The sequence below is a fragment of the Mauremys reevesii genome, linkage group 26 (genome assembly GCF_016161935.1).
Source record: "Mauremys reevesii isolate NIE-2019 linkage group 26, ASM1616193v1, whole genome shotgun sequence".
Classification (NCBI taxonomy): Eukaryota; Metazoa; Chordata; order Testudines; family Geoemydidae; genus Mauremys; species Mauremys reevesii.
The window spans coordinates 231,490-256,005 of record NC_052648.1 but is presented as its reverse complement, the minus strand read 5'-3'; the positions used below and the strand labels follow the sequence as shown (position 1 = coordinate 256,005).

General features: G+C 36.8%; 1 protein-coding gene across 11 annotated transcripts in view; it reads left to right on the top strand.

Annotated features, from left to right (window-relative positions):
- The window catches only part of EPS15L1 (epidermal growth factor receptor pathway substrate 15 like 1), a 91,019-nt gene that overhangs the window by 60,178 nt on the left and 6,325 nt on the right, over positions 1–24,516 (top strand). For 2 of the 11 annotated variants that reach the window (XM_039515422.1, XM_039515425.1), the window contains 3 exons: positions 3,586–3,718; positions 18,517–18,722; positions 18,804–19,255. In XM_039515422.1, the coding sequence (XP_039371356.1) occupies positions 3,586–3,718; positions 18,517–18,722; positions 18,804–19,124 (660 nt within the window). In that variant the 3' untranslated portion in view covers positions 19,125–19,255. Of the gene's footprint in view, positions 1–3,585; positions 3,719–18,516; positions 19,256–24,516 lie in introns of those variants that run through there. The other 9 variants (XM_039515423.1, XM_039515420.1, XM_039515424.1 and 6 more) reach the window with 7 other exon arrangements.

The following is a 24,516-nucleotide window of genomic DNA, read 5'->3' as shown; positions in this document are numbered from 1 at the left end:
AACTTGGTGTCATCCGCAAACTTTATCAGCCCACTCCTACTCTTGGTTCCCAGGTCAGCAATAAATAGATTGAATAAAATCGGACCCAAAACCGAGCCTTGAGGAACTCCACTGGTAACCCCCCTCCAACCGGACAGTTCCCCCTTCAATACTACCCTCAGAATCTCCAGGTTATAGTCAGGAGCAGAGGACTGAAAAGTATAACGTAAGGGCCGGATCAGATGATAAACAGTCACATAAAAAAGAATCTGGCACATCAGAAAAAGGCAGGCTAATAAACAGGGACAAGTTTTTAAAGTGCTTGTACACAAATGCCAGAAGTCTAAATAATAAGATGGGTGAACTAGAGTGCCTTGTGATAAAGGAGGATATAGCTATAATAGGCATCACAGAAACCTGGTGGACTGAGAGCAATCAATGGGACACAATCATTCCGGGGTACAAAATATATCGGAAGGACAGAACAGGTCGTGCAGGGGGAGGAGTGGCACTATATGTGAAAGAAAGTGTAGATTCAAATGAAGTAAAAATCTTAAGCGAATCCACATGTTCCATAGAGTCTCTATGGATAGAAATTTTCATGCTCTAGTAAAAATATAACATTAGGGATCTATTATCGACCACCTGACCAGGACAGTAATAGTGATGATGAAATGCTAAGGGAAATTAGAGAGGCTATCAAAATTAAGAACCCAATAATAGTGGGGGATTTCAATTATCCCCATATTGACTGGGAACATTTCACTTCAGGACGAAATGCAGAGATAAAATTTCTCAATACTTTAAATGACTGCTTCATGGAGCAGCTGGTACGGGAACCCACAAGGGGAGAGGCAACTCTAGATTTAATCCTGAGTGGAGCGCAGGAGCTGGTCCAAGAGGTAACTATAGCAGGACCGTGTGGAAATAGTGACCATAATACAATAGCATTCAACATCCCTGTGGTGGGAAGAACACCTCAACTGCCCAACACTGTGGCATTTAATTTCAAAAGGGGGAACTATACAAAAATGAGGGGGTTAGTTAGACAAAAGTTAAAAGGTACAGTGACTAAAGTGAAATCCCTGCAAGTTGCGTGGGCCCTTTTTAAAGACACCATAATAGAGGCCCAACTTCAATGTATACCCCAAATTAAGAAAAACAGTAAAAGAACTAAAAAAGAGACACCGTGGCTTAACAACCATGTAAAAGAAGCAGTGAGAGATAAAAAGACTGACTTTAAAAAGTGGAAGTCAAATTCTAGTGAGGCAAATAGAAAGGAGCACAAACACTGCCAACTTAAGTGCAAGAGTGTAATAAGAAAAGCCAAAGAGGAGTTTGAAGAACAGCTAGCCAAAAACTCCAAAGGTAATAACAAAATATTTTTTAAGTACATCAGAAGCAGGAAGCCTGCTAAACAACCAGTGGGGCTCCTTGATGATCAAAATACAAAAGGAGCGCTTAAAGACGATAAAGTAATTGCAGAGAAACTAAATGGATTCTTTGCTTCAGTCTTCACGGCTGAGGATGTTAGGGAGATTCCCAAACCTGAACTGGCTTTTGTAGGTGACAAATCTGAGGAACTGTCACAGATTGAAGTGTCACTAGACGAGGTTTTGGAATTAATTGATAAACTCAACATTAACAAGTCACCGGGACCAGATGGCATTCACCCAAGAGTTCTGAAAGAACTCAAATGTGAAGTTGCGAAACTATTAACTACGGTTTGTAACCTGTCCTTTAAATTGGCTTCGGTACCCAATGACTGGAAGTTAGCTAATGTAACGCCAATATTTAAAAAGGGCTCTAGGGGTGATCCCGGCAATTACAGACCGGTAAGTTTAACGTCGGTACCAGGCAAATTAGTTGAAACAATAGTAAAGAATAAAATTGTCAGACACATAGGAAAAACATAAACTCTTGAGCAATAGTCAACATTGTTTCTGTAAAGGGAAATCGTGTCTTACTAATCTATTAGAGTTCTTTGAAGGGGTCAACAAACATGTGGACAAGGGGGATCCGGTGGACATAGTGTACTTAGATTTCCAGAAAGCCTTTGACAAGGTCCCTCACCAAAGGCTCTTACGTAAATTAAGCTGTCATGGGATAAAAGGAAAGGTCCTTTCATGGATTGAGAACTGGTTAAAGGACAGGGAACAAAGGGTAGGAATTAATGGTAAATTCTCAGAATGGAGAGGGGTAACTAGTGGTGTTCCCCAAGGGTCAGTCCTCGGACCAATCCTATTCAATTTATTCATAAATGATCTGGAGAAAGGGGTAAACAGTGAGGTGGCAAAGTTTGCAGATGATACTAAACTACTCAAGATAGTTAAGACCAAAGCAGATTGTGAAGAACTTCAAAAAGATCTCACAAAACTAAGTGATTGGGCAACAAAATGGCAAATGAAATTTAATGTGGATAAATGTAAAGTAATGCACATTGGAAAAAATAACCCCAACTATACATACAACATGATGGGGGCTAATTTAGCTACAACGAGTCAGGAAAAAGATCTTGGCGTCATCGTGGATAGTTCTCTGAAGATGTCACGCAGTGTGCAGAGGCGGTCAAAAAGCAAACAGGATGTTAGGAATCATTAAAAGGGGATAGAGAATAAGACTGAGAATATATTATTGCCCTTATATAAATCCATGGTACGCCCACATCTCGAATACTGTGTACAGATGTGGTCTCCTCACCTCAAAAAAGATATTCTAGCACTAGAAAAGGTTCAGAAAAGGGCAACTAAAATGATTAGGGGTTTAGAGAGGGTCCCATACGAGGAAAGATTAAAGAGGCTAGGACTCTTCAGCTTGGAAAAGAGAAGACTAAGGGGGGACATGACAGAGGTATATAAAATCATGAGTGATGTTGAGAAAGTGGATAAGGAAAATTTATTTACTTATTCCCATAATACAAGAACTAGGGGTCACCAAATGAAATTAATAGGCAGCAGGTTTAAAACAAATAAAAGGAAGTTCTTCTTCACGCAGCGCACAGTCAACTTGTGGAACTCCTTACCTGAGGAGGTTGTGAAGGCTAGGACTATAACAATGTTTAAAAGGGGACTGGATAAATTCATGGTGGCTAAGTCCATAAATGGCTATTAGCCAGGATGGGTAAGAATGGTGTCCCTAGCCTCTGTTCGTCAGAGGATGGAGATGGATGGCAGGAGAGAGATCACTTGATCATTGCCTGTTAGGTTCACTCCCTCTGGGGCACCTGGCATTGGCCACTGTCGGTAGACAGATACTGGGCTAGATGGACCTTTGGTCTGACCCGGTACGGCCTTTCTTATGTTCTTATGAAAATGGAACTCAGACACCCTAGTCACTTAGAGGTTTTTAAGGCCCGGCTTCACAAAGCCATGGCTGGGATGATTTAGTTGGGGATTGGTCCTGCTTTGAGCAGGGGGTTGGACTAGATACCTCCTGAGGTCCCTTCCAACCCTGATATTCTATGATTCTAAGGTGCTTTCGTGAATTTTACTCCTTATCATTTTTCTGAGTTAATTCAAACAGGAATTAATAATTTCAGTTAACTTTATAGAAACTAACAGGTCATCTTCACTATCTGCATATGTTTACCTTTTCTTTATCTCGTAGCCCACAGCTTCAGACCCTTTCACCTCCTCTTTTGGAGGGATGGGATTCTCAGATGACCCTTTTAAAAGTAAGCCAGACACTCCAGCTCTCCCACCGAAGAAAAATGTTCCTCCACGACCCAAGCCACCTAGTGGTAAGTACATTTTTTCCCTAGTAGCCAATTCCCCCAGTTTTCCCATCTTCTTTGATAAAGAGGAATTTACAATTTTCTGTCTTGTTGACCTCAGTCAGCCAAAATTCTAAGAAGACCAGCAGCTGATTCAGACCTGCAGTACTTAGGACTAAATATCAGATTTTCAGTAAATGGCAAAATGAGTCTACACATTTTTGCATTAGTTCAGTTCAGAGGTGCTTCTGAGTGTATGGGTCAGTTTCTGTTTGCGAGTTACCTAAATGCGAATGAATCTGCTGTATAGGTTAAGCTAAGAATATAAACCTTGTTTTAGTATGTTGTTCAGCTTCAGGTCATTTGCTGTCCCAAGATTTCATTTTCTAAGCCGTTCAGATGCTGGTGAAATTGTTTACAAATGGGAGACACTTCACAGCTGTTAGTTTTAAGTCCACTTTTATCAAGCTGTGGTATATTTCAGTTGACTTAAACAGTGAATCCAAAAATTGCATAATCCTGACACAGATATGCTTCCAGTTTGGTCTCTAAACTCTGGCACCAGATTTTCTGTAACATAAAAATGTATGGGCCAAGCATCCAGAATTTCTAGAAACACTTTTTTTTACTATGGTAAACAACATTTTACAAGATCAGGATAGATATTGTAACTGTCACAGTTCAGGACAACTGAACCTGTATTTCCCCTCAATGGTCCATCAAGGCACCCACTCTCAGGGTTCTAGCTCCCCAGCCATTGCCTTTCTTCAGTGGAGACTTTCGTCTGACTCCCTTCTGACCATGGTATTTCCAGGCTGCACTGTTCCCTGCCTTTACTGTGTTGTTCCCAGCAGAGACCAGCTGCCCAAACACACCAGTTTGCTTTCTCTTTAGAGATGGTTAAGAGTATGATTCCCCACAATTATAGATACCACACAGCTCTTTTTAAGCACTCTATATTATTCTTAAGGTAAAAGCACTACAGAGAAAACATATTAAAAACAATAAAAGGTCCTATCTGCATGCTAATAAGCTTACCAGAGATCACACTAATTCTAACATGGGCTCTGGCAAGACCAGTTCTTCAACACCTCACCTTGAAATTTATGGTTTCAAGTTCATCATTGCTTCAGCCCAGAGTAAGCGCATAGTCTTAAGGGGCCTTGGTAGGCCAAATCCTTCTAATATTTCCATAAGGATTGGGGCCCTCCATGAGAGGTTCTATCTGTTTGCTGGATCAAGAAGGCGGCCCTGAGCCTGTTTAAGGTCAGGGTGTTTATCCAAAAATCCTTTCTTTGTCTGTTGGTCCCTGGAGAATCCAGTTTAATTGGTATATGCATATATCTTTCCAAGGGCTGGCTTCAAACGGCTGATAACTGGAGGAATTATATTGGGATCCTCCTCTTCCTAGAGGAGTTGCATACAATTCCACAATAGCACATACACTATTACATTTTTAAATAATCAACCCAGAGGTATTAAACCTAATTCAGTAAGGTTTCACTTAATTCAGTAAATTTCATTCAGGATATTGCAGGAAATTGTCAGTCTGCCACAGTAACCCCCATACGTTTTAAGTGTGGGTCATCCAGTTCCCTTACATTACATTTTGGTCTAGTCTGACACTTTTGCTTTGCAGTTCTCACACCTATTCAACTTACAAAGCAGAATTGCTCATTTGGTTGGCACTGCAGGTTAGCTAATTTCTACCTCCCCACTAAAAAAGAGGCAGCATCCTTATGGATTTACTCCAGATGGTACTGTAGGTTCTCATTTGTTGTAAATCATGCCTGTATCCCCAGACTGAATCAATGTTTGGGAAGTATTATTTAATAAAGCAAAATCTTTGTGCAAACAACGGAATAAATTTAAGTCTTGCCACCTTTATGAAATCCTGCATTATAGCAGCCATTAAATCTTCAAACACTAGTTGGCAGCTGCCATTTTGGTTTTACTCCTCAGAAGGATCTGATAGATACTTTAAAAACTTGGTTTCCAGTTGATAAGGCATTTTGGAGCATTGCAGGTCTGAGTATTGGTGAATACCGACCATAAAAAAGGATTGAGTGATTGTAACAAGGTCCTTGAAGCAGTTAATCCCATAACTATCTACTTACAGAGTCTCTATCACCATAGTATCTAAGAGCCTTCCAAGAATTTAAAATAGAAATAATAATACATTACATATACAATAAAACAGACCACCAGGACACTGATGAGCAGTGAAAGAGAATATACTGTGCAGCAAGAGGTAATCTCTTTGCCATCTAGAATGCTGCGTGTGGTGAAGTGTTGTGTTTTTTTGGTCAGTTTTCATAGGACGTATGTTATTGATTAGAGAATATTGTATTTAATCTTTCTTTCTGAAAAAGGTTCTGAACAAAATAATTCAAAATTTAAGAGGGATCTGTAAAGTGGAATGAAACCAACAAAAAAAATACTAAATACGTCTCATCTGTATTATCTAAGTGTGGCTTCTTTCTGTCTTTATTGCCTAAACATGATTATTCTTAGTAAATACAGTGTAATTCTAACAACAAAGACAGGGAATGGCAGTCAAAGAATGACTCCCCTATGGATGTTACCTTGATTTGTATCTCCTCCTCCCCAAAGAAAGTTTTTATGCAAACTTCCTTAGAAGGTGGTTGATTTAGAGTACTGACTATTTTTCCTATATTTTCAGCTGTAATAGGCTACATTCATTTGAATGTATTTTGAATTTAGACAAGAGAACATTGCTTTTATCTAGCTTTTTGAAAGAGTAGCATCTTAAGTATCTGCATTTCTCCTGTTATGTGAAGGCAGAAAATTTACCAGGAGCAATGCTCTTCTGTTAGACTATAGAGGAAACAAAGTTGTTCTTTTGGAAAGCAAATGAACCTCACGTACTAATGCACAGTTAAACTCCTCCCTTCCTTCCACACTAGCAATCATCAGTGGTTTCTTAAAACATGAGAAATTACATAGTAATGTTCTGTGATGCTTGCAAGAGATACAAATGAGTGTTATGATGGAAATCCTGTTCACAAAACAAGTAACAGAAGAGGAACTTCCGTTGTTTCTTACCTTGCTCGTTAGTCCGTTTAATTCAAAAACAAGTATGTGGTAAAGATCTTTCTAAGAGGTGAACAAATATGAGTTCAGATCAGACAAATCTAAAACTTGGTCTTATTACTGTCAGTTTATACTCTTCCTTTATCATGTAGTCGATAAGAAAAACACACAAATGTGTGAAAAGTACTTACGTGGCTTGTATGTACCTTATCCCTTTGTTATTCAGAAAGAATAAAGTATCAATAAAAGGTCTCTAACTATCCTTAGCTAGAGGACACAAACAATATGATTTCTACTTAATCTGAACTGATTTGTGCAAAATTATTGGTCTTGTGCCAGATTCACCTCCGCAGGCACAGGGGATGATATGCATTGACTTGCGTCTGTCCCAGCAGGGGCAGCTGCACTAGGAAGGTGTTTCATCCCAGCAGAAATGTCACCACTGGTTTCTGTCTAAGGAGTGTTGGAGCCCATCTTGTGGAGGCTGCCCTAGAAAGGCAGTGAATCAGCACATTCATTATCTAGCCTGGTCTGATAACCACTTTTGGATCTGTGCTGGCTGGCTCAGAATCAGCTGACAGAGCAGAGAAACGTGCCCCCTCAGACCATATCTTGTTCTTGGTGAACTTTCTGCTATAGCGAGTCCATAGCCTGTGTTCAACTAGTGGTATGTAATCATGCCCCTTGTATTAATTTCCCATTATAGCTCATTAAACATAAATTACTTTGAAACTGGAATTCTCCCTGTCACTGTGATATGAGAGTACTGTCACTAGGCTCTCCTTGATCTTCTTTGTCTTTGGTAAGGGATTTCAAAGGGGTCTCCAGAAACGCACCTGTAAAAAGACATATTTATACATGTAAATGGATAATTAGATTCCAAGACCAGAAGAGATGATTGTGATCACCTTGTATGGAATCCTGTATAACACAGGCCATATTTATAGTTACACAATAAAAATGTACGCCTGAATTTGTCTAGCTTCAACTTCCAGCCATTGGATCATGTTATACCATTCTCTGCTAGATTAAAGAGCCCATTATTAAATATTTGTTCCCCATGTAGATACTTAGACTGTAATCAAGTCACCATTTAACCTTCTCTTTATTAAACTAAATAAATTGACCTCTTTGAGTCTGTTGCTATAAGGCATGTTTTCTACGCCTTTAATCATTCTCAAGGCTCTTTTCTGAACCCTCTCCAATTTATTAACATCCTTCTTGAATACTGTGTCCAGTTCTTGTGTCCAGACTTCAGCAGCAGTGGCACCAGTGTCAAGTATCCTCTCCTCCTCCTTGAGATTACAGTTTATGCATCCCAGGATCATATTAGCTTTTTTGGTCACAGCGTCACACTGGGAGCTCATGTTCAGCTGATTATCCACCATGATCCCCAAATCTTTTTAAAATTCACTGCATCCCACTGTACTGTACTGGTAGGTATTTCTGTTCATACGTAGCCTATTGTTTGGGGTCACTGCTCTTGCATCTGAAAAGGGCAGGCAAACACAGCAGCTGTGGTGGGCCCTATAGTGCAGGTCACGTACCTCACCGAAATCCATATAATTTCATCCTTCCCCACTTTTTAAAAGAACCTCTTGAAATTGTTTCCCCAAAGTTGTTTCTTAGACTGTCCTTTACTAGCCTTATTTTTATCCTACAAACATAAAAGGAGGACCTGTCCCTGAGCCTAGTTTAAGGGGCTATCAGAGTTAGTTTTTTGCCTGTTCAGTGCAAATCAGGGTTGTGTTCATTGTTGACTAATAGACAGTAAATTACATTGATATTTTGGATGAAAGATGCCATATGTGAGCAATTTGAATTGTATTGTAAATGCTCTTAGAATATCCTTCTACTATGTTGATATCATTTGTAGATTTACAAATACACTTAATTTTACCTTTTATTCTCCTATTGTAAGTAGCTCTTTGATTAGTAACGCTGAATGCTACAAACTTTAAGGCATTGTGTATTTCTTATGCTAATACTGGATCCTGTAGAACTTACCTGTAATTAAAAAAGGAGGCAATTAAAAGCTGATCGACTGAAACCTGTCAGTTAAAATGTGCTGTCTGCAGGTTCTCACAGATTAACAATTACATGTTTTCTGCAATGAACTGCAGATTGAAATCAGTCAGAGTTCACCGCTAACTAGTTTCTAGGTAAAAGTTGTTGATTGCAAAAAAGAGAGAAACAGATTTTTTTTAAAGTACAGGAAGTTCCTGTGTGGGTGTCAGTGATTGGGTTATAAGTAAAATTCAGTACTCTAGTGCTTTGATCGTGGGACCTGCTGCATTTACCCCACCCTTACCCACTTCCTTTAAATGCAGCACCATGCATTCCACATTGTGGTTTTAACAGTACTGCTAACCAGTGATATTAGTGGAAGAACCTTTACCACTAACCAGTGTGTAACCTTCAACCTCTTCTACATTTTTATTGCTTGCTTATAGTGATTGTAACTTTTTTAACCTTGAAAGAATATAAAAATCATAACATTTTGAAATAAAAATGTAATCTATTTATAAATGTGCCTTCTACTTACAAATGGCTATTGATATAGCATGCAGTATAAATTAATGCCTGTAATAGTAATTTTTAAAAATAATTTCTGATCTCTCTAGTTTTCTCTCCTTTGTAAATTTGGAATTTGAATTAAATGTCTTGTCTCAATAACTAATTTATTTTTTATATGTACTAACTGTTGACGTCTGCAGAGATAATATATTTGACATTAGTATGCCGTACTTCCATGTTTTATTGGAACACTAACAAAGTAACAAATAGCTGGAAAATAATCACATAATAATATTTTAGAATTCAAAGGAGTAAGTGTTAAACTCAGTGTTAAATAGAAGTTGCTTGGCTATTATTTGTTTAAAAATCTAGCTATTTAAATGAATATTAAGTAGGACTTCCCATTCTCCTGGACTAGTTGATGCCATATATTTCATTTACTTTTATATGTGCTTGGTAAACTTTTAAACTATAGACTTGCACCGTAGCCAGAGAAATTAGCCAAGATTTTAGATTTTTTTTTTCATTCTGTATCTGTGAGTCGTGTCTACTATGGAAACTGAATTTATAAACTGGTATCTCAAAGGTTAGTGGTTAGCACCTCTGCCTTTGAGTGAAGGACTTTAATTCCGTTCCCACGTTGTTCTTATAATTGGTATTATTTCTGAGCTGTCAAAATATTACAAGAAATCCTGAGAAGACGAAAACTGTGAACCTCCTGCTGAGCTGGCTTCGACTAAGTATGACCCTGATCCTTCAAAGGGATCAGCTTGTTGCAGCTCTGTTGGCTTCAACAGGATTCAGTGTCAGCATTAAGGTCTGCATAAGCGCATCCCTTTTCAGGACCAAAGCTTACATGGACAATAAAATAAATAATTGACCTTTCCAAAGCAGATTTATTAAACATATTTGATTCTGAGATTCTTTTACATTTCTTTAAATTTCAAAGCATTAAGACCCTATCCTACTACTAATAAAGGCAGTAAAGTCTCCCATTGATTTCAGTAGCAGCTGGATCAGGTCCTATGTGACCTTTTCTTCACCTCATGAGCTGGCAGATGAATGCAGATGGTATCTGAACCTTGCAACATGTAAAAATGTGTCAAAAATCTTTTAAATACAATTTAAACAATATTTTTATCAGACTATTCTGCAAACTCCAAGTTCAGTTGTGTACATTATTCCATCATCTGCAGGAAAGATACTTCCCTAACACTGAAGACAGGGGCTTTGCCATAGCTTCAACACATGTAAGTTAGTTGGAGCGGTTTATGTCAACCACAGTAAAGAGCTCCCAAGAGCTGGAGATGTGGGAAGATAGTCAGTCCCTAGGATCAGCTGTTCCCCTTATTGTTCAGTTCATATGCTATATGGCTCTCATGGGCTGTTTAGGGGGCAGATGTACCAGTTTTAACATCAGAAGTGTGAATTTCTATTGAGAGAAAATGTGAACACAGGTTGACTATGGAGCTACAGTGGATGAATGAATAGAGATGTATTGGTATGTATATATAGGGGTGTGTGTGTGCATGTGTATATTTATGTGTGTGTGTATGTATATGTGTATATATATATATATATATGTATATATATATATATTTTTTTTTAATCAGGTTTATCTAGACCATTCTGACATTGATTGCTCTCTTCTATATTTGCAGCTTCCTCCTCCTTTATGTTAATGATAAATATAGCTATTTTTCAAATGTCACTTCTCTAAATCTAAGGTATTTTATGGTTTGACTATTTAACATCTTCTGAAACTTTTAGATCTGTAAAAATAGTTCAGGATTTAGTACTCTCAGTGTACAAAGGGTGTAAGGACCTTAGGTCAGCACTGCCTTTTGCATTGCACAAGAACACTTTTAGTAGTGTTTTTTCCTCTCCTCTCTCTCTCAATTGGATGGAAATTAGGACAAAATTTTGTTCAATTTCTTGGTAAAATATTGAAAACCAAGGTTGAATGCTATATGTCCTGTGAATACATTAGCCTAATTTACTTAAAAATTAGTCATATTTTTAATAAAAATCTTAATTGCCTGAACACTTAATACAAAAGGCTTACCTGAGCTCTTATCAGTTTTTTGTTATTTAGGCTAAATTCTTTGCTGACTTGCATCCAGTGCAATATCACTCAGCACAGGATTTGGCCTATGTATTTCTTCAGATTACTTTTAAGAAGACAATACTTGTTTTCGATGTGAAACAATTATTAATTATCTAGTATAGTTGAAATAAAGAATTTACACTGAGCAAATTGATTAACAAGACAAAAGCAAATACTAAACTTCCCTTGCAGTTTTAAAATTGTATGTTCCTCTTTACTTGGGGCAGTACTTTATGTACTTGTGTTTATTCAAACCACACAGATGGATGGCTTCCTTTGGGAGGCAGGAAGAATATAAAATGGCTTTATTTAATTAGATCTTCAACCAAAAAAGGTATTGACCTTATTCCCACTCATAGCTAAGTACCTCTGGTTTTGCAGAGCTTTGGAACCTTCTGGATGCATGTTTGGAATAGCGTGGATGCCTGCTCATGGCTCTGTAAGTTGGTGCCTATGATTATAAAAAGGTGGTGCAGTCCCCAGTCATCTCAATTCCTCCTCCTTTGCGGCTGTGAGCAGGAACCTCAGCTTTAGCGTTGGTGACTGACAGGAAGGCATATTTTTTTCGTGACTTCCAGAAGACTTGACAGTTAGGTTACAATACAGGCATCCCTTGTTGTGTAGGATAAATGACTCATGGGTGGAGCAGCTGGCCCAGCCACAAACTAGAAATTCCATTCACGTTTTGATTCTGTTGTTTCTGATTATCTCTTACACTGAAGATGATAGTTCAGTACTAACTGATGAAGCAAGTTGTTCAGAAGATAATTTACCTGTTCATTTTTCCCCATAATAACAAAATGATACAGCAGTAACAACTTACAGTCAAGGTTGCATAATGATTTCTATTCTAACCTCCTCTTTTCAAAGGTTCATAACTTTTGGAAATTTTCACTTTTCCAGATAAATTTTTTCAGGTCTAATGTCTTTCAAAGGGGTGCCTGTTTTGTTTTAAGTTTAAATAAAAGTGGTTACAAAAATTTTGAGTACAAGGAGAGGAAGGGAAATGTGTATATATACTTTTGTTCATAAAATGAAAAAAAGTATATATACACAGCTCTACAGCCAAAATAGTTGAGAGTCTGAAATATGTCAAGGAAATAGCCCTAGCTGAGGAGAAATGTCTGAGTGTTCTGAAAAAAAATAGTTTGGTTTTACTGAGTTATGATCACATACTGAAAATGTGTAGTACATTTGTACTCCTTTTTCTATAAGCTTGTAAAGTGGCCAGCTAAGGAAAGGTACATTCCACATCTGTGGACTGGGTGGATAATTTAGCTGCTTAGAAACAAGTTAGGACAGACTACTGAACAGTTGGTAAAGTGCTAAGGAGGAGCCATGCTGTGATGCACTTTACAAACTCTACAGTCCCCAAGGCTTGCATGAATGGGGCTTCCTCTTGCATGTCTGAGTTGCATGAGACAGGAATCCAGGCACTGTCGCAAGTAGTGTCCAAATTATGGATTTTACATTCATTACTTCCAATTTTCTACAAACTAGCAGAAATCTGAAATCCTGGATAGTGAACCTTCTACTCTTTATTATTTTTTCCACCCTAGAAAGTTTCACTCAAAAAGCTACTTCGGGTACATTTAAAGTTGCATATATACGCGCTTAAATCAGGCTGTGCTAAATTTAATGTGATATGTGTAGCCTTAATTCTCTACCCCTGTGTGCGTGTGTATATGTATTATTATAGTTATATGGTCAGTAAAATATCTTTTTTATTGTTTTTGTACTTCTGAGAGAAATGTTAGGCTCAGACCCTAAATGGACAATTAACAAAATCTAACAGAAAAGATCAAAGTCTTCACTTCTGCATAAATGTGTTGCTATTCCATCCCACTGCTTCATCGATAAGCCAAATTCTATAATAGCACACTACACCAGTGCTGCCTCAGTAAGATACTGAAAATAACTATTCACCCTGAACTCCAGTGCTGCCTCTAAACAACCACCCATGTCACTTGCCTTAAAGCTGGTCTTGGGGTATGAAATTAAGATAAGCGCTTAGAATGGGTGGAGTTCATTACTAAGTTAACAGTATTTACTGTGGTAAACCATTTTGTTCATCATCTTTTTGCTGAAGTGAGTCCTCTGTGTGGTTTAGGTGCACCACTTGGGTAACTGCTGAAACTGCTGTGGTTTCAGAATAGGACCTGTTTTGCTTTTTGTAAAGCTTTTTTCCCTGAAACTGTTAGCTAAAATACTAACATAATAAGAAAGAACTGCAAATGTTTATTTGCATTTTCCTGCTTCCAAACCTGAAAAGGCATTTTACAATATGAATTTCATTGTAAAACTGCATATTTATTTAATCTCCAAGGAATCAAAGTTGAAACTGCCCTCTTTACTCAATCATCATTAACAACATATGTTTACCAATATTTCTGTTAACATTGTTTGGTTTGTTCTGTTAATTTTATTGGGAATTTGGGAGCGGGGAGGGGTTGTCTGTTTGTATTAGTATAAAAACTTGCACCATGCTTCTCATACCAGCCTGGGTTCTTGTAATTGCACACCTGTAGGGCCAAAGACATGCTGTGCACCCTGTGTGTTCATTTACTTAAGTACCTAGTGCAGCTGTCTATAAATCAATACAGAATTTAGCACATGCTGCATTACAAAGGGAAGCATTTGAGTGCCAATGATAAGATTATAAATAAGATTATGAATTGGAGGGCAGTGGTAAGAAGGAAACGAGTACATTGGAAGACCTAATGCAATAAAGCAAACATTTACCAGCTTTCAGCATCAGAGCATATTTGCCAGGTGGAGGGCCTTCACAAGAAGAGCCTCCTCTGGAGAGCATCCATCACCTGTAAGTGGTCACTGGGATTGATTCATCCAAGGTGACCACTGCCTACAAAGGGTGTTGTAGGATAGAAGCAGGCCTTTTCCATCTTTCCCATGTGTTGCTTCAAAATAAATTACCAAATTAAAACTGTCTTGAGATCAGTTTGTTTAATACAAAAACTTTAGAAAACAGCATACATAAAGTGAAATTGAAGACTTCTAAGTTAACAGTAACTCCATAGTATTCATAGTGACACTTCCTTTTGCAGCAGATTCATTCTTTTGTGATCTGAGCTAAATATGAAGCACAAGAAACCCCAATGCTCTTCAGATGTGCTCTGAAACCACCATGGGGCTTCATGCAAAACATTAAAGCAGACAGTTTAGAAACAACAGTTTTAGTGAGCAAATAAGTTGCAAGACCTGGGACCACAATTCCAGTTATTGATTCCAAACAGTGATTTCTGCAACAGCAAATCTAACAGCTAAGAAAAGACCACTTAAAATGGAGCAAGCTCCCTCTTTTCAAATCTGCCCAGTGAGGTTTGGTATTGGAAGCTATAGGGCCAAATTCTCCTCTTATGTGTATCCTTGCAGCCCTCTGACTTAAATAGAAATGCACAAGTGCAACTGAGGAGAATTTGGCTGATGGTATCCAATAATTTGGGGTTAGAGAGCAAATTAAAAACAACACTTTTAAGGGGACTTGTTCAAGGACAGCCTGAATCTCAAAAACCTAGATATTCCAATTTCGTTTGTAGCCAAAATTAATTATTTTAAAAAATAAAATTGTGTTTGCATGTAAGATCCTCTTGTCTGTAGAGCCTGGACTGTTTAAGAACTCAACAAATGACCGTTTTTATCTCGTAATAGTAATACTCCAAATGCAAAGTTCTGTATTTTTTTAATGAATAGACTTACATGGGTGTATGTGAGAGAGAGAGCTCCCATCAGATGTGGCCAAGAGTGGGATGTGTTATGAATATAATGAGGTGGGGGTTAGGGGAGTGCAAAAACAATCTGAAACTGGCAAAAGTCATGAAAGAAGGTCCATATTAGAAGTAAGAAAAGCAAATACTGCTGCTAATTCTTGCATGTTTTGTGTAATTTCCTTACCTTGAGGACAATCTGCTGATTCGATCAGCCTTGTTTTTAAAAATATATTGACTGACCAGTATATCCAACATGAGGCTGAAACCTGAAGTTGACATTTATAAACAGAATCCAGTATCTGTTGTATTAACTAGAAGTGCAACATAGGGAATATAAAGAACTTGCCATGAGCACTCTTCCTCAAGTGCAGCATGAGGTCCAACTGGCTGAGCAGAATCAGAGGAGGAACCTAGCAAAATTGCAAACAAAACCATTTTTTTCTTCCATACTTTGGCACTTATAAAGAATTGAAGAGCAGGAGGTCCATGTTCTTTTTCAGCCTCAGTCTGGACTCTCTGAACAGTGATTGTACCCAGGTTTTTTAAGTGCAGATGATGAGCTTCTTTGACCACCACGAAGTATTAGATATCACTTGTCATTACAGGGATTTTGATTGCCTCAGAATGCCTAAAACAGCAATATCTTTCTATACCTTTATAAACAACTTCAGAATATTTAGGAGTCGCCAATAAGTACTTCTGTCAAGATGGTAATTTTTCCACCCTATTTACTAGGAAATGCAGATGCAAAATATTAATAAAATTTCAATGGGCTATGAATTATTGGAACTAGTTTCTGGTGCTATAAACTTTCTGAAATTCAAGTGGCATAACCAAAAGTGTTCTCTTTATGTAGAATCATTGTAAAATGGTACTGTTGCTGTAGCAACTCTGTAGTTAAGGATATAAAACCTATTACATCCTAACCTATGTTTTTTAGCATCTTATAAATTCCCTTTTGGATCAGATTTCTCATACTTATATTATTTCCTTGAAACTTTCCAAACAAATTAGTATTAGAACATGTCTGGGGGGGGGTGTTGTTTTTCCAACCTCTGCTGTTGCATGGAAGTTGCATAAAAGTGTTGTAATCATATTTTTTGTTGCCTTCACATAACTAAAAAAACCTCACTTTTAAAAAGTTTGAACTTATTGTACAGCTAATAAGGGCAAGTGACTGTGACATATTAAAAATATTTGATTTTGATATAAGTAAACATTGCAATGTGTTAATTTTAAAGTTTTGACAATATATTTTTACATTTTTTACATAGTCAACAGTAAAAAGAAAATAAGATTAATCTGAACCATACAATACAGTACTATATTGTTGTGGAATTACGTTTTTTAGCTGAGACAGCCCCTGTTGTTATAATCTGCATTAATTTTCTCCGAATGTTGTGTGCACTGAAAAATAGTCATCAGCACCTCCTACTGATTCACTGTGCATTCTGAGAGGGCATAAGACTGTCTCTCAGACTCACCTACATATCATAAAGCATGTTTTTATATCCTCTAAAATACTTGGAGCTTGAACTCAATTCTTATTTTTATATAAGGGGATCCTGGAGTGAATGTATTACAGAACTCATTAAGTTACAATTCAAAGGACTGGATGATTCCAAACAAATGATTTTAATAGTCAAAATAGACCTTATCTTGCGGGCCTGGTTACTACTTTGAATGGGCAAACCATCTGAGAATACCAGGTATTCTAGTCTACTTTATCTTTCTTAGAAGTAGCTGATAGTAAATGTCTTTTTTCCCATTGGATTTCATAAACTAAGGAAAATTTGATCTGTGTGGTACTTGGATAAAAGAGCTTTAAGAAAATAAGGAAGGTCTGGAATTCATAGTTTTATATGCACCAAGGGCATTAAAAAAGGGCTATACAAACACTTGGGGCTTGTCTACACTGCCTTGCAGTTCATACTAAAGTGCTACGCCGTGTGGATGCTGCGGATGTGAATTAAAAGATTCCTAGTTCATGTTAATATAGTCCTCTAATGTAAACTCTGCATTAAACCCCTATGTGGACTCTCTCATTCATGTTAAATTCACACCTTTTGTTCATTCAGATTAACTTCAGAGTATAGGCGAGCCCTACGTATCTATGTGGACCCTCCTACCATGCACTAAAAGTTCCATCCTGGACTTCTTGGAGAATGAATGCACGCTTTTTTTCTTGTGTAGACAAGAACATAGCCTACTCCTGTTTCAAAGCAAGGTAGATCAGAGCACGTTACTGAACTTTTAGTGCACAGCAGCAGATTCCACATGAATACAGTGCACAGCAGGCTAGTGCTGGGTTGATTTACACCCCAGCTTGCTGTGAACTAAGTTTTGTATTGATGAGCCTTAATTTGTACTGTTTTTTATCATTTGGAATCAATTCTTGGCATTCTCTTTACATTTCTCCATGCACTTTGTAATTGATTTGACTTTTATACCAAGGAGGGTCAAGTCAGATATTTGTTTCTAGGGGAGCTGAGTTAAGGTTTATATGTACATCTGAGAGGAGTGCTAGCTCAGGAGACTATTCTTACCTGATTTATTATTTAGCTCAGGAAATTGCCCTTGCAAAAATGTTAATGCATATTTAATATCAAGGTTAGAATATAGAACCTTTGTCTAGGCTTGTCAGCACTTACACAAGTAATCCCATTGACTTCATTAAAGTCAGTGACAATGCTTATAAGAATAAGTGCTTAACAAGGGGAAGGGTTACACAGTCAAACACAATTAAACCATTCTTTGTTTCCTCACCAACTTATTTTCCTCATTGTGCATATACTGTACACTGCAAATGTGGCTGGATGAACCAGTTCTGGAAAAGAAAAAAATAATATATATATATATACACACAGAGAGAATAGTAATTGTTTATGAAAATCTGATTTTTTAACACAGTTGTTCAGTGTTTGGAAATGTAAAGCATTAAAGGCCAGATTTTTAAAGTTGTTAGGCATTAGGTCCCTAAATACCTTTAAAATATGGCCCTAAGTGCTCATTCTTATTTAACAAAAGACCCAAAATCAAACTAAAATGTCTCTACCTTTAATCAAGCGAAGTTAAGTACAAGTCATAATTGACAAATATTTGTGATCAAATGCCTTTATATATTGGTCTTCTATCTTTTTACATTTTGTCAACAGTATTTTCATAAATCTAGATTAGCTTATTGCCAGTGTTTATAAATAACATTTATGAAAATCCATGAAGAGAGAAACAACTGTTGAGACCTTTTGCAGGGATAATGGGTGCTGTGATATCAGGTTAAATTTTAGATTATTCCAAGAAGAAAGGGTGATATTACAGTAAAAGTGCATGAAGGACAATCTCCTACTTAGGGATTTGCATTTTCCATGGTAAGTAACCTCTCTTTTTCTCCTTGTTTTTTCTTCTCCTGAACTTTCCAGGTAAAAGTACTCCTGTAAACCAGCTCGGGTCTGCAGATTTTACCAAGCCCCATGATCCATTCCAGCCATTTGGGGCTGAGAGCAGTGACCCGTTTCAAACTAAAAAGGGGTTTGGGGACCCGTTTAGTGGAAAAGATCCATTTGCTCCCTCCTCTTCAAGTAAAACTTCTAAAGACTCTTCCTTGGGGTTTGCAGACTTCAGCTCTGTAAGTTAATTCATTGTCTCTGAGCAAACCACTTTCTGCTCTGCTTGCCGCAAACTTAGTTTTTTTTTGTTTTAATTGCAGATCTGCTGTCCACTGGCTTCTGTTTTAATACCTTCATGCTGTCCCCATTGTAGTTCTGTATTAATATTTCTGTATAAAAAGGCATTTTCTCTCAATAATAAAGGAGTTTTGAGTTTGATACTCAATTTTAAAAGGGTTTGTTTTCTTTTAAATTATTTTAGTACAGTGTGCCTTTTCTCTCAAGATATTTGTAGCAGAATCTGTGTACTGTTTTTGTTGCATGGAGGCTGTTTTGTAATTGATTTTTGGAAGCCAGGATGTAAAAATTCCTCAGAAATAATAGTTGAAAGACATTTATATAACAGTTTCAACATATCCTGAAAAGTAAATCCTTAAAACAAAGGGTTCCATATAGTATTTGTAACTGTTTGTGGAAAAAGTCCTGACAATCCTGTCACAATGTTTTCTGTATGCACTGGAATATGAATCATAAAGAGACATATACAAGAGAGAGAGTGAAAATTATTAGCTGTTGAATTTTGTTTCAATTATTGATTATGTATTTCATGATAAATGCAAAGTAATGCACATTGGAAAGCATAATCCCAACTGTACATATAAAATGATGGGGTCTAAATTAGCTGTTATCGCTCAAGAAGGAGATCTTGGAGTCATTGTGGGTAGTTCTCTGGAAACATCCACTCGGTGTGCAGCAGCAGTCAAAAAGCAAACAGAATGCTGGGAATAATTAAGAAAGGAATAGATAATAGGACAGAAAATATCATGTTGCCTCTAGATAAATCCATGGTATGCCCACATCTCGAATACTGTGTGCAGATGTGGTTGCCCCATCTCAAAAAAGATATATTGGAATTGGAAAAGGTTCAAAAAAGGGCAACAAATAAGATTGGGGTATGGAATGGCTTCCGTATGAGGAGAGATTAATAAGACTTTTCAGCTTGAGGTCTATAAAATCATGACTGGTGTAGAGAAAGTAGATAAGTGTTGTTTACTACTTCTCATAACACAAGAACTAGGGGTCAACAAATGAAATTAGTAGGCAGCAGGTTTAAAACAAATAAAAGGAAGTATTTCTTCACACAATACACAGTCAACCTGTGGAACTCCTTGCCAGAGGATGTTGTGAAGGTCAAGACCATAACAGGGTTAAAAAAAGAACTAGATAAATTCATGGAGGATAGGGGTCCATCAATGGCTATTAGCCAGGATGAGCAGGAATGGTGTCCCTAACCTCTGGGAATGAGTGACAGGGGATGGATCACTTGATGATTACCTGTTCTGTTCATTCCCTCTGGGGCACCTGGCACTGGCCACTGTCAGAAAACAGGATACTGGGCTAGATGGATGTTTGGTTTGACCTAGTAGGGCCATTCTTATGTAGAGAAGCCCTTGTTAGACAAAGCAAACTAAGGTCTGTTTTGTAGAACCAGTTTATTAACATCCATATTGCATCCCATTAGAAAAGATCAAAAGGTCTTACAGCAAACCAAGTGCCTTTCCACGAGTAAATACCAGGTTTTCAAAAAGCCTGGCTTTGTTTCTAATGTTGGCAGATACATTTACAGTGATTTCAAATGTAGTATTAGAATTGCTGTTCTAAATGCTACCAGTGGTGAATAGAAAATATGTTCCATACGAAGCCTCCAGCTTCTTTCTTCTCTCATGTGTTTAATTTTTTTGTTCTGGGTTGCATTGCCACACAATAAAATTACCAATTCAGTCTATTTTTTAAAATCTGGTGGGCGTATTTCACTGTTAAGTAGGTGTTGGTTTTTATTTTAAAAGTTTTATCTCAAGTGGTATTAATTTTAAACCGTTTTCCCCAGTATTTCAGTTCACAGTAAAATGTGTATCATTCTCTGACCTGATATATGTTTAGCTGAGGTCCTCTGTGCATATTTTTTTAGTTGCCCTCAATTCTTTAGTTTATCTGAAAATATCAAAGCTCAAAATATTATTAAACTTTACCATAATTAGCAAAAGTCTGTTGAAAGTTGGTACACAGTTAAAGTCTGTGACAATATCCAAAATGGTGACATAATAAAAGTCAGACACAGAGCTTGCATTATCTGCAGGGTGTTTTTTAATGGTACTTAGTTTCTTTTTGGGGGGAACAAGGATGTAATGTCTAAGCATAACAATGGAATGACTATTACCCAACAGTGATGACTGTATTTACAGAGTACAAATATTTCTTAGTTGGCAGGCTTGAGTAAGTCATCAGTGATTTATGCCAAATGATTAACCAGTGTCATTTCTTCCATTTAAGTTTGTGTTTATGCCCCTGTGCCATCAGGGTTGTAGGAGATAGGATCAACCTTGGAAAGTAGAAAAAAATAGGATCTGAATAACCATTTATCATTTAGCTGGTCATAGCTTAGGTTAACAGTAGTTAGTCTAATGAAACAAATTGAAATTTGCATTTGTAAATGCTCTCTATTGCCCTGAGAAATCTCTTCACTACGTGCTCCTTTAAAAAGAGAGAGGTTTATTTGTTTCCCTGTTCCATTCAACATTTTCTTTCTGATTGTGTACAGCACAGGATCACGTTGCCACGCTTAATAATGCTTCATCTCTTGCTTTGTGAAGTCATAAGTAAGCCAGATATCTCATAAACCGGGGAAAGGATTGTGCTTATCTGTTGGTTGGAGTGTCCTGTTCTCAATTATGAAAATTCCAAATAATTCCATTTACAGTATGTTTTCTGACATGAAGTGTGGAGCTGTAGGATCTGCAATTGCCATGTTGGTTAGCTGGAATTCTTTATGATTATAAGCAAAGAGAACCTGAGGATTTCCTTTATTTTTTTTAATTGTTATTCTAGTGTTGTTTGAATTACTGAGTTGTTCTTATCCATTGGATTTAATGAGTGTGAGTCCATTGCATTCTTGACTTTTGGATTGACATAAAACATGAGTCTTGGGAGCTGACAAAACCATTTTGTTAGTTCATTTTTCAGATATTTCTAGTTTATAACTTGTAGAAAAAATTGCAAAATTCCACTAATCTTACAATCAACAGAAAAAGACAAGCCAGGTGAGGCTTCTTTTGGTGGAAGGGAAAACTTGTCCCTTCCACCAACAGAAGCTGGTCAATGGGACAGTCTTTCCTTGCCACCAAGAGAAGTTTGTCCGATAAAAGATATTCCCTGACTGACTTTGTGTGTGTCATATCTTGGAACCAACACGCTACAACACCACTGCTAACAATTGATAAAAAGCATGTTTTCATTTTCAAGGAACAGAGCATTCAGAACTAAGCTCAAAGATTGCTCTTTATTCAATGCATATGGAGTTTTGTCACATATTAGACACATTTTTCCTGCAGATGATTTGTCTTCCCTCCACTTATACTAGGCCATTAATATACTTGTTCTAATATTTTGAAAAATATATCAATACTTTATTATTTTAGTGTTGTTTTCAGATACCTTGTACCAAATGAAAGTACTTGTGATAATGCATATTAAATCTGCATGGGAGAACTTTCTTTCAACATTAGCTTTTGTTGAAAACTGGACAGCAATAATAATGTTATACTGGTTTATTTTTAGCTCAGTAAAATGGATTTTTATGGGCAATCTACAAACTTCTTTTAATCTGGTGGTGATTATAAATTATACTTACATAATGAATAGGGCTCTTCATATTGATATAAACGTGTGCTTTTGAAATGAGATGTTTGATCATGCTAGCACTTTAGAAGGCAAAAATGTCAATCAAGCATCAAGAGTTCCACACTTGTCAGAAATCCAGATTTGCTTTATCTTGAATCCACTTCACTCTGTTAGTAAGCTTTTCTAACCACACACCATGATTTCAGATATGTATGAAATAAACATGTTTGTTTTTAGAAAAGTCTTTAAAAATATGCATCTTAGCCTAAGGAATGAACACCACTGGTAAACCTATTTTTTCAACATTTTGAAAAAGTATCTGAGACCAAAAGTGATTAGCTGAAGTTCATTATATCTCTAAAACTTTTATAGTAACAATAATTTCACCCTAACTCCCATCCCTAGGATTTTCTTTTGAATGTTAGGAAACTTTGGTGAAATTCTGGCCCCATGTAGTTTGACTTCATTGTATCCAGGGTTTCACTCATTGCCTTGAAAATCATATATTTACAATTTAGTGAGCTTTTAAGCCTTACTTATCAACTATTCACTGAAATAAATTATAGTAGGAATGGACTACGTTTCTTGGTTTCAAAAGTCAAGTTGCTAAGATGCGATGCACTTGTATTACTAGCTTTGCTTTCATGACATTAGTTTTTTAGCAGTAATAGCAGGAGGAACTGTCAAGAGACAGGATAACATAAAGATAATACACAGTGTCACTAAAAAGATCAGAGAATTGGACATAGATTACATTTCTTTCAGGTCCAAATTAATAATGTTAATCTACATGTTTAAAAATAATATGAAGCATGGATATAGTGTGTAATGGAAAGGTAGATTCTTGGGAAAATGTACATGAGACATAAAATAAACTAGATAAGTGCATATTTATTATTTAAAGTTAAGCATATGTTTTCCTGAATTGAGGCCTATATGGATAAGACAAAGTTTGTAATGGATGTTGTAGCAAAATAAGCCAGTGCAACTATGTATGTTGTGCTGCATTCAAAGATATGTCCTATCATGGACCAGGGAGGTGGTATTCACAGTTTATACAGATATGATTCAACCAAAAGGGATATTTAGAATTCTATGCAGTGCTTTTCCCTTCTAAAAAATCAAAATAATACATTTTTCTGAACATTCAAATAAGTATCAGAGCAATTTTTTAAACAGTGGAAATAATACAAAACTGAGGACTAGTTTTGCAAATAATTACAATGCAGCAAATACTTGTGTGCATGTTTTCTGGACAGTGCACCCTTAAAGAATAAACAGTAAAAACTAATCACTGATTTTATTTAAAGGTAAAGTAAAATGTTATTTTGATAAGAAAATAATATTTCTCACATTTTATACAAAATCCAATGCAATCAGTTTTTAATGTCCACTTCTTTAGTATGTGAAACTCTGTGTAATATTAGGGATGATTATTATTGGAATAATTTTGCACATTGCTTCCATGTACTGAAATTATTTGATATTAAAAAATATATAAGATGAATATTAAAATGTATTTTATTTCTTTAGTGTTTGTTGCAAAATTCATTTGGATTCTGTTATATTGTTTGCTACTGTACTGCCTGAAAAACTCTGCATTTATTTTATAGACAATTGCAAAAGCAGAATTTTACTTTTGATCGGATGGTGAAACTTCCCACAAATCTGCAATCTCCAGGTTCATTATTAACATGTATCACCATTTACAGAAAACACTTCACAGTGTAGTGGCATATCAGTAAATAGCTTCCAGTTTTTGTCAGCTTGAGGCTAACATCATTATGCATCTTTAGTATGGATGTAGGCTGCTATACCCTCAAACTCTTCCAAGTAATTTTGCCCATTGATGTAGAGTTCCTCTCTATCCCCAGATTTTCTGGTCACTTTCTTGTACGCATTTGGGACCTGGATTCAGGCACGATAACATCAACATGAAAAGTTTATGCCTTGGGTGGGAGGAGGAAGGTATTAAGTAAAAAGATCAGTGAATGGAGTGGGGAAATCAATGAGTTTATTTCTGGTTTCAGCCTAAAAGTGATAGCCTTATACGTTTTGTTACTTGATACACATTTCTTAATGATTTAGATCTACTGCATGTTGCATACTTATTCTGCTGTCTTTGTGTATATTTCT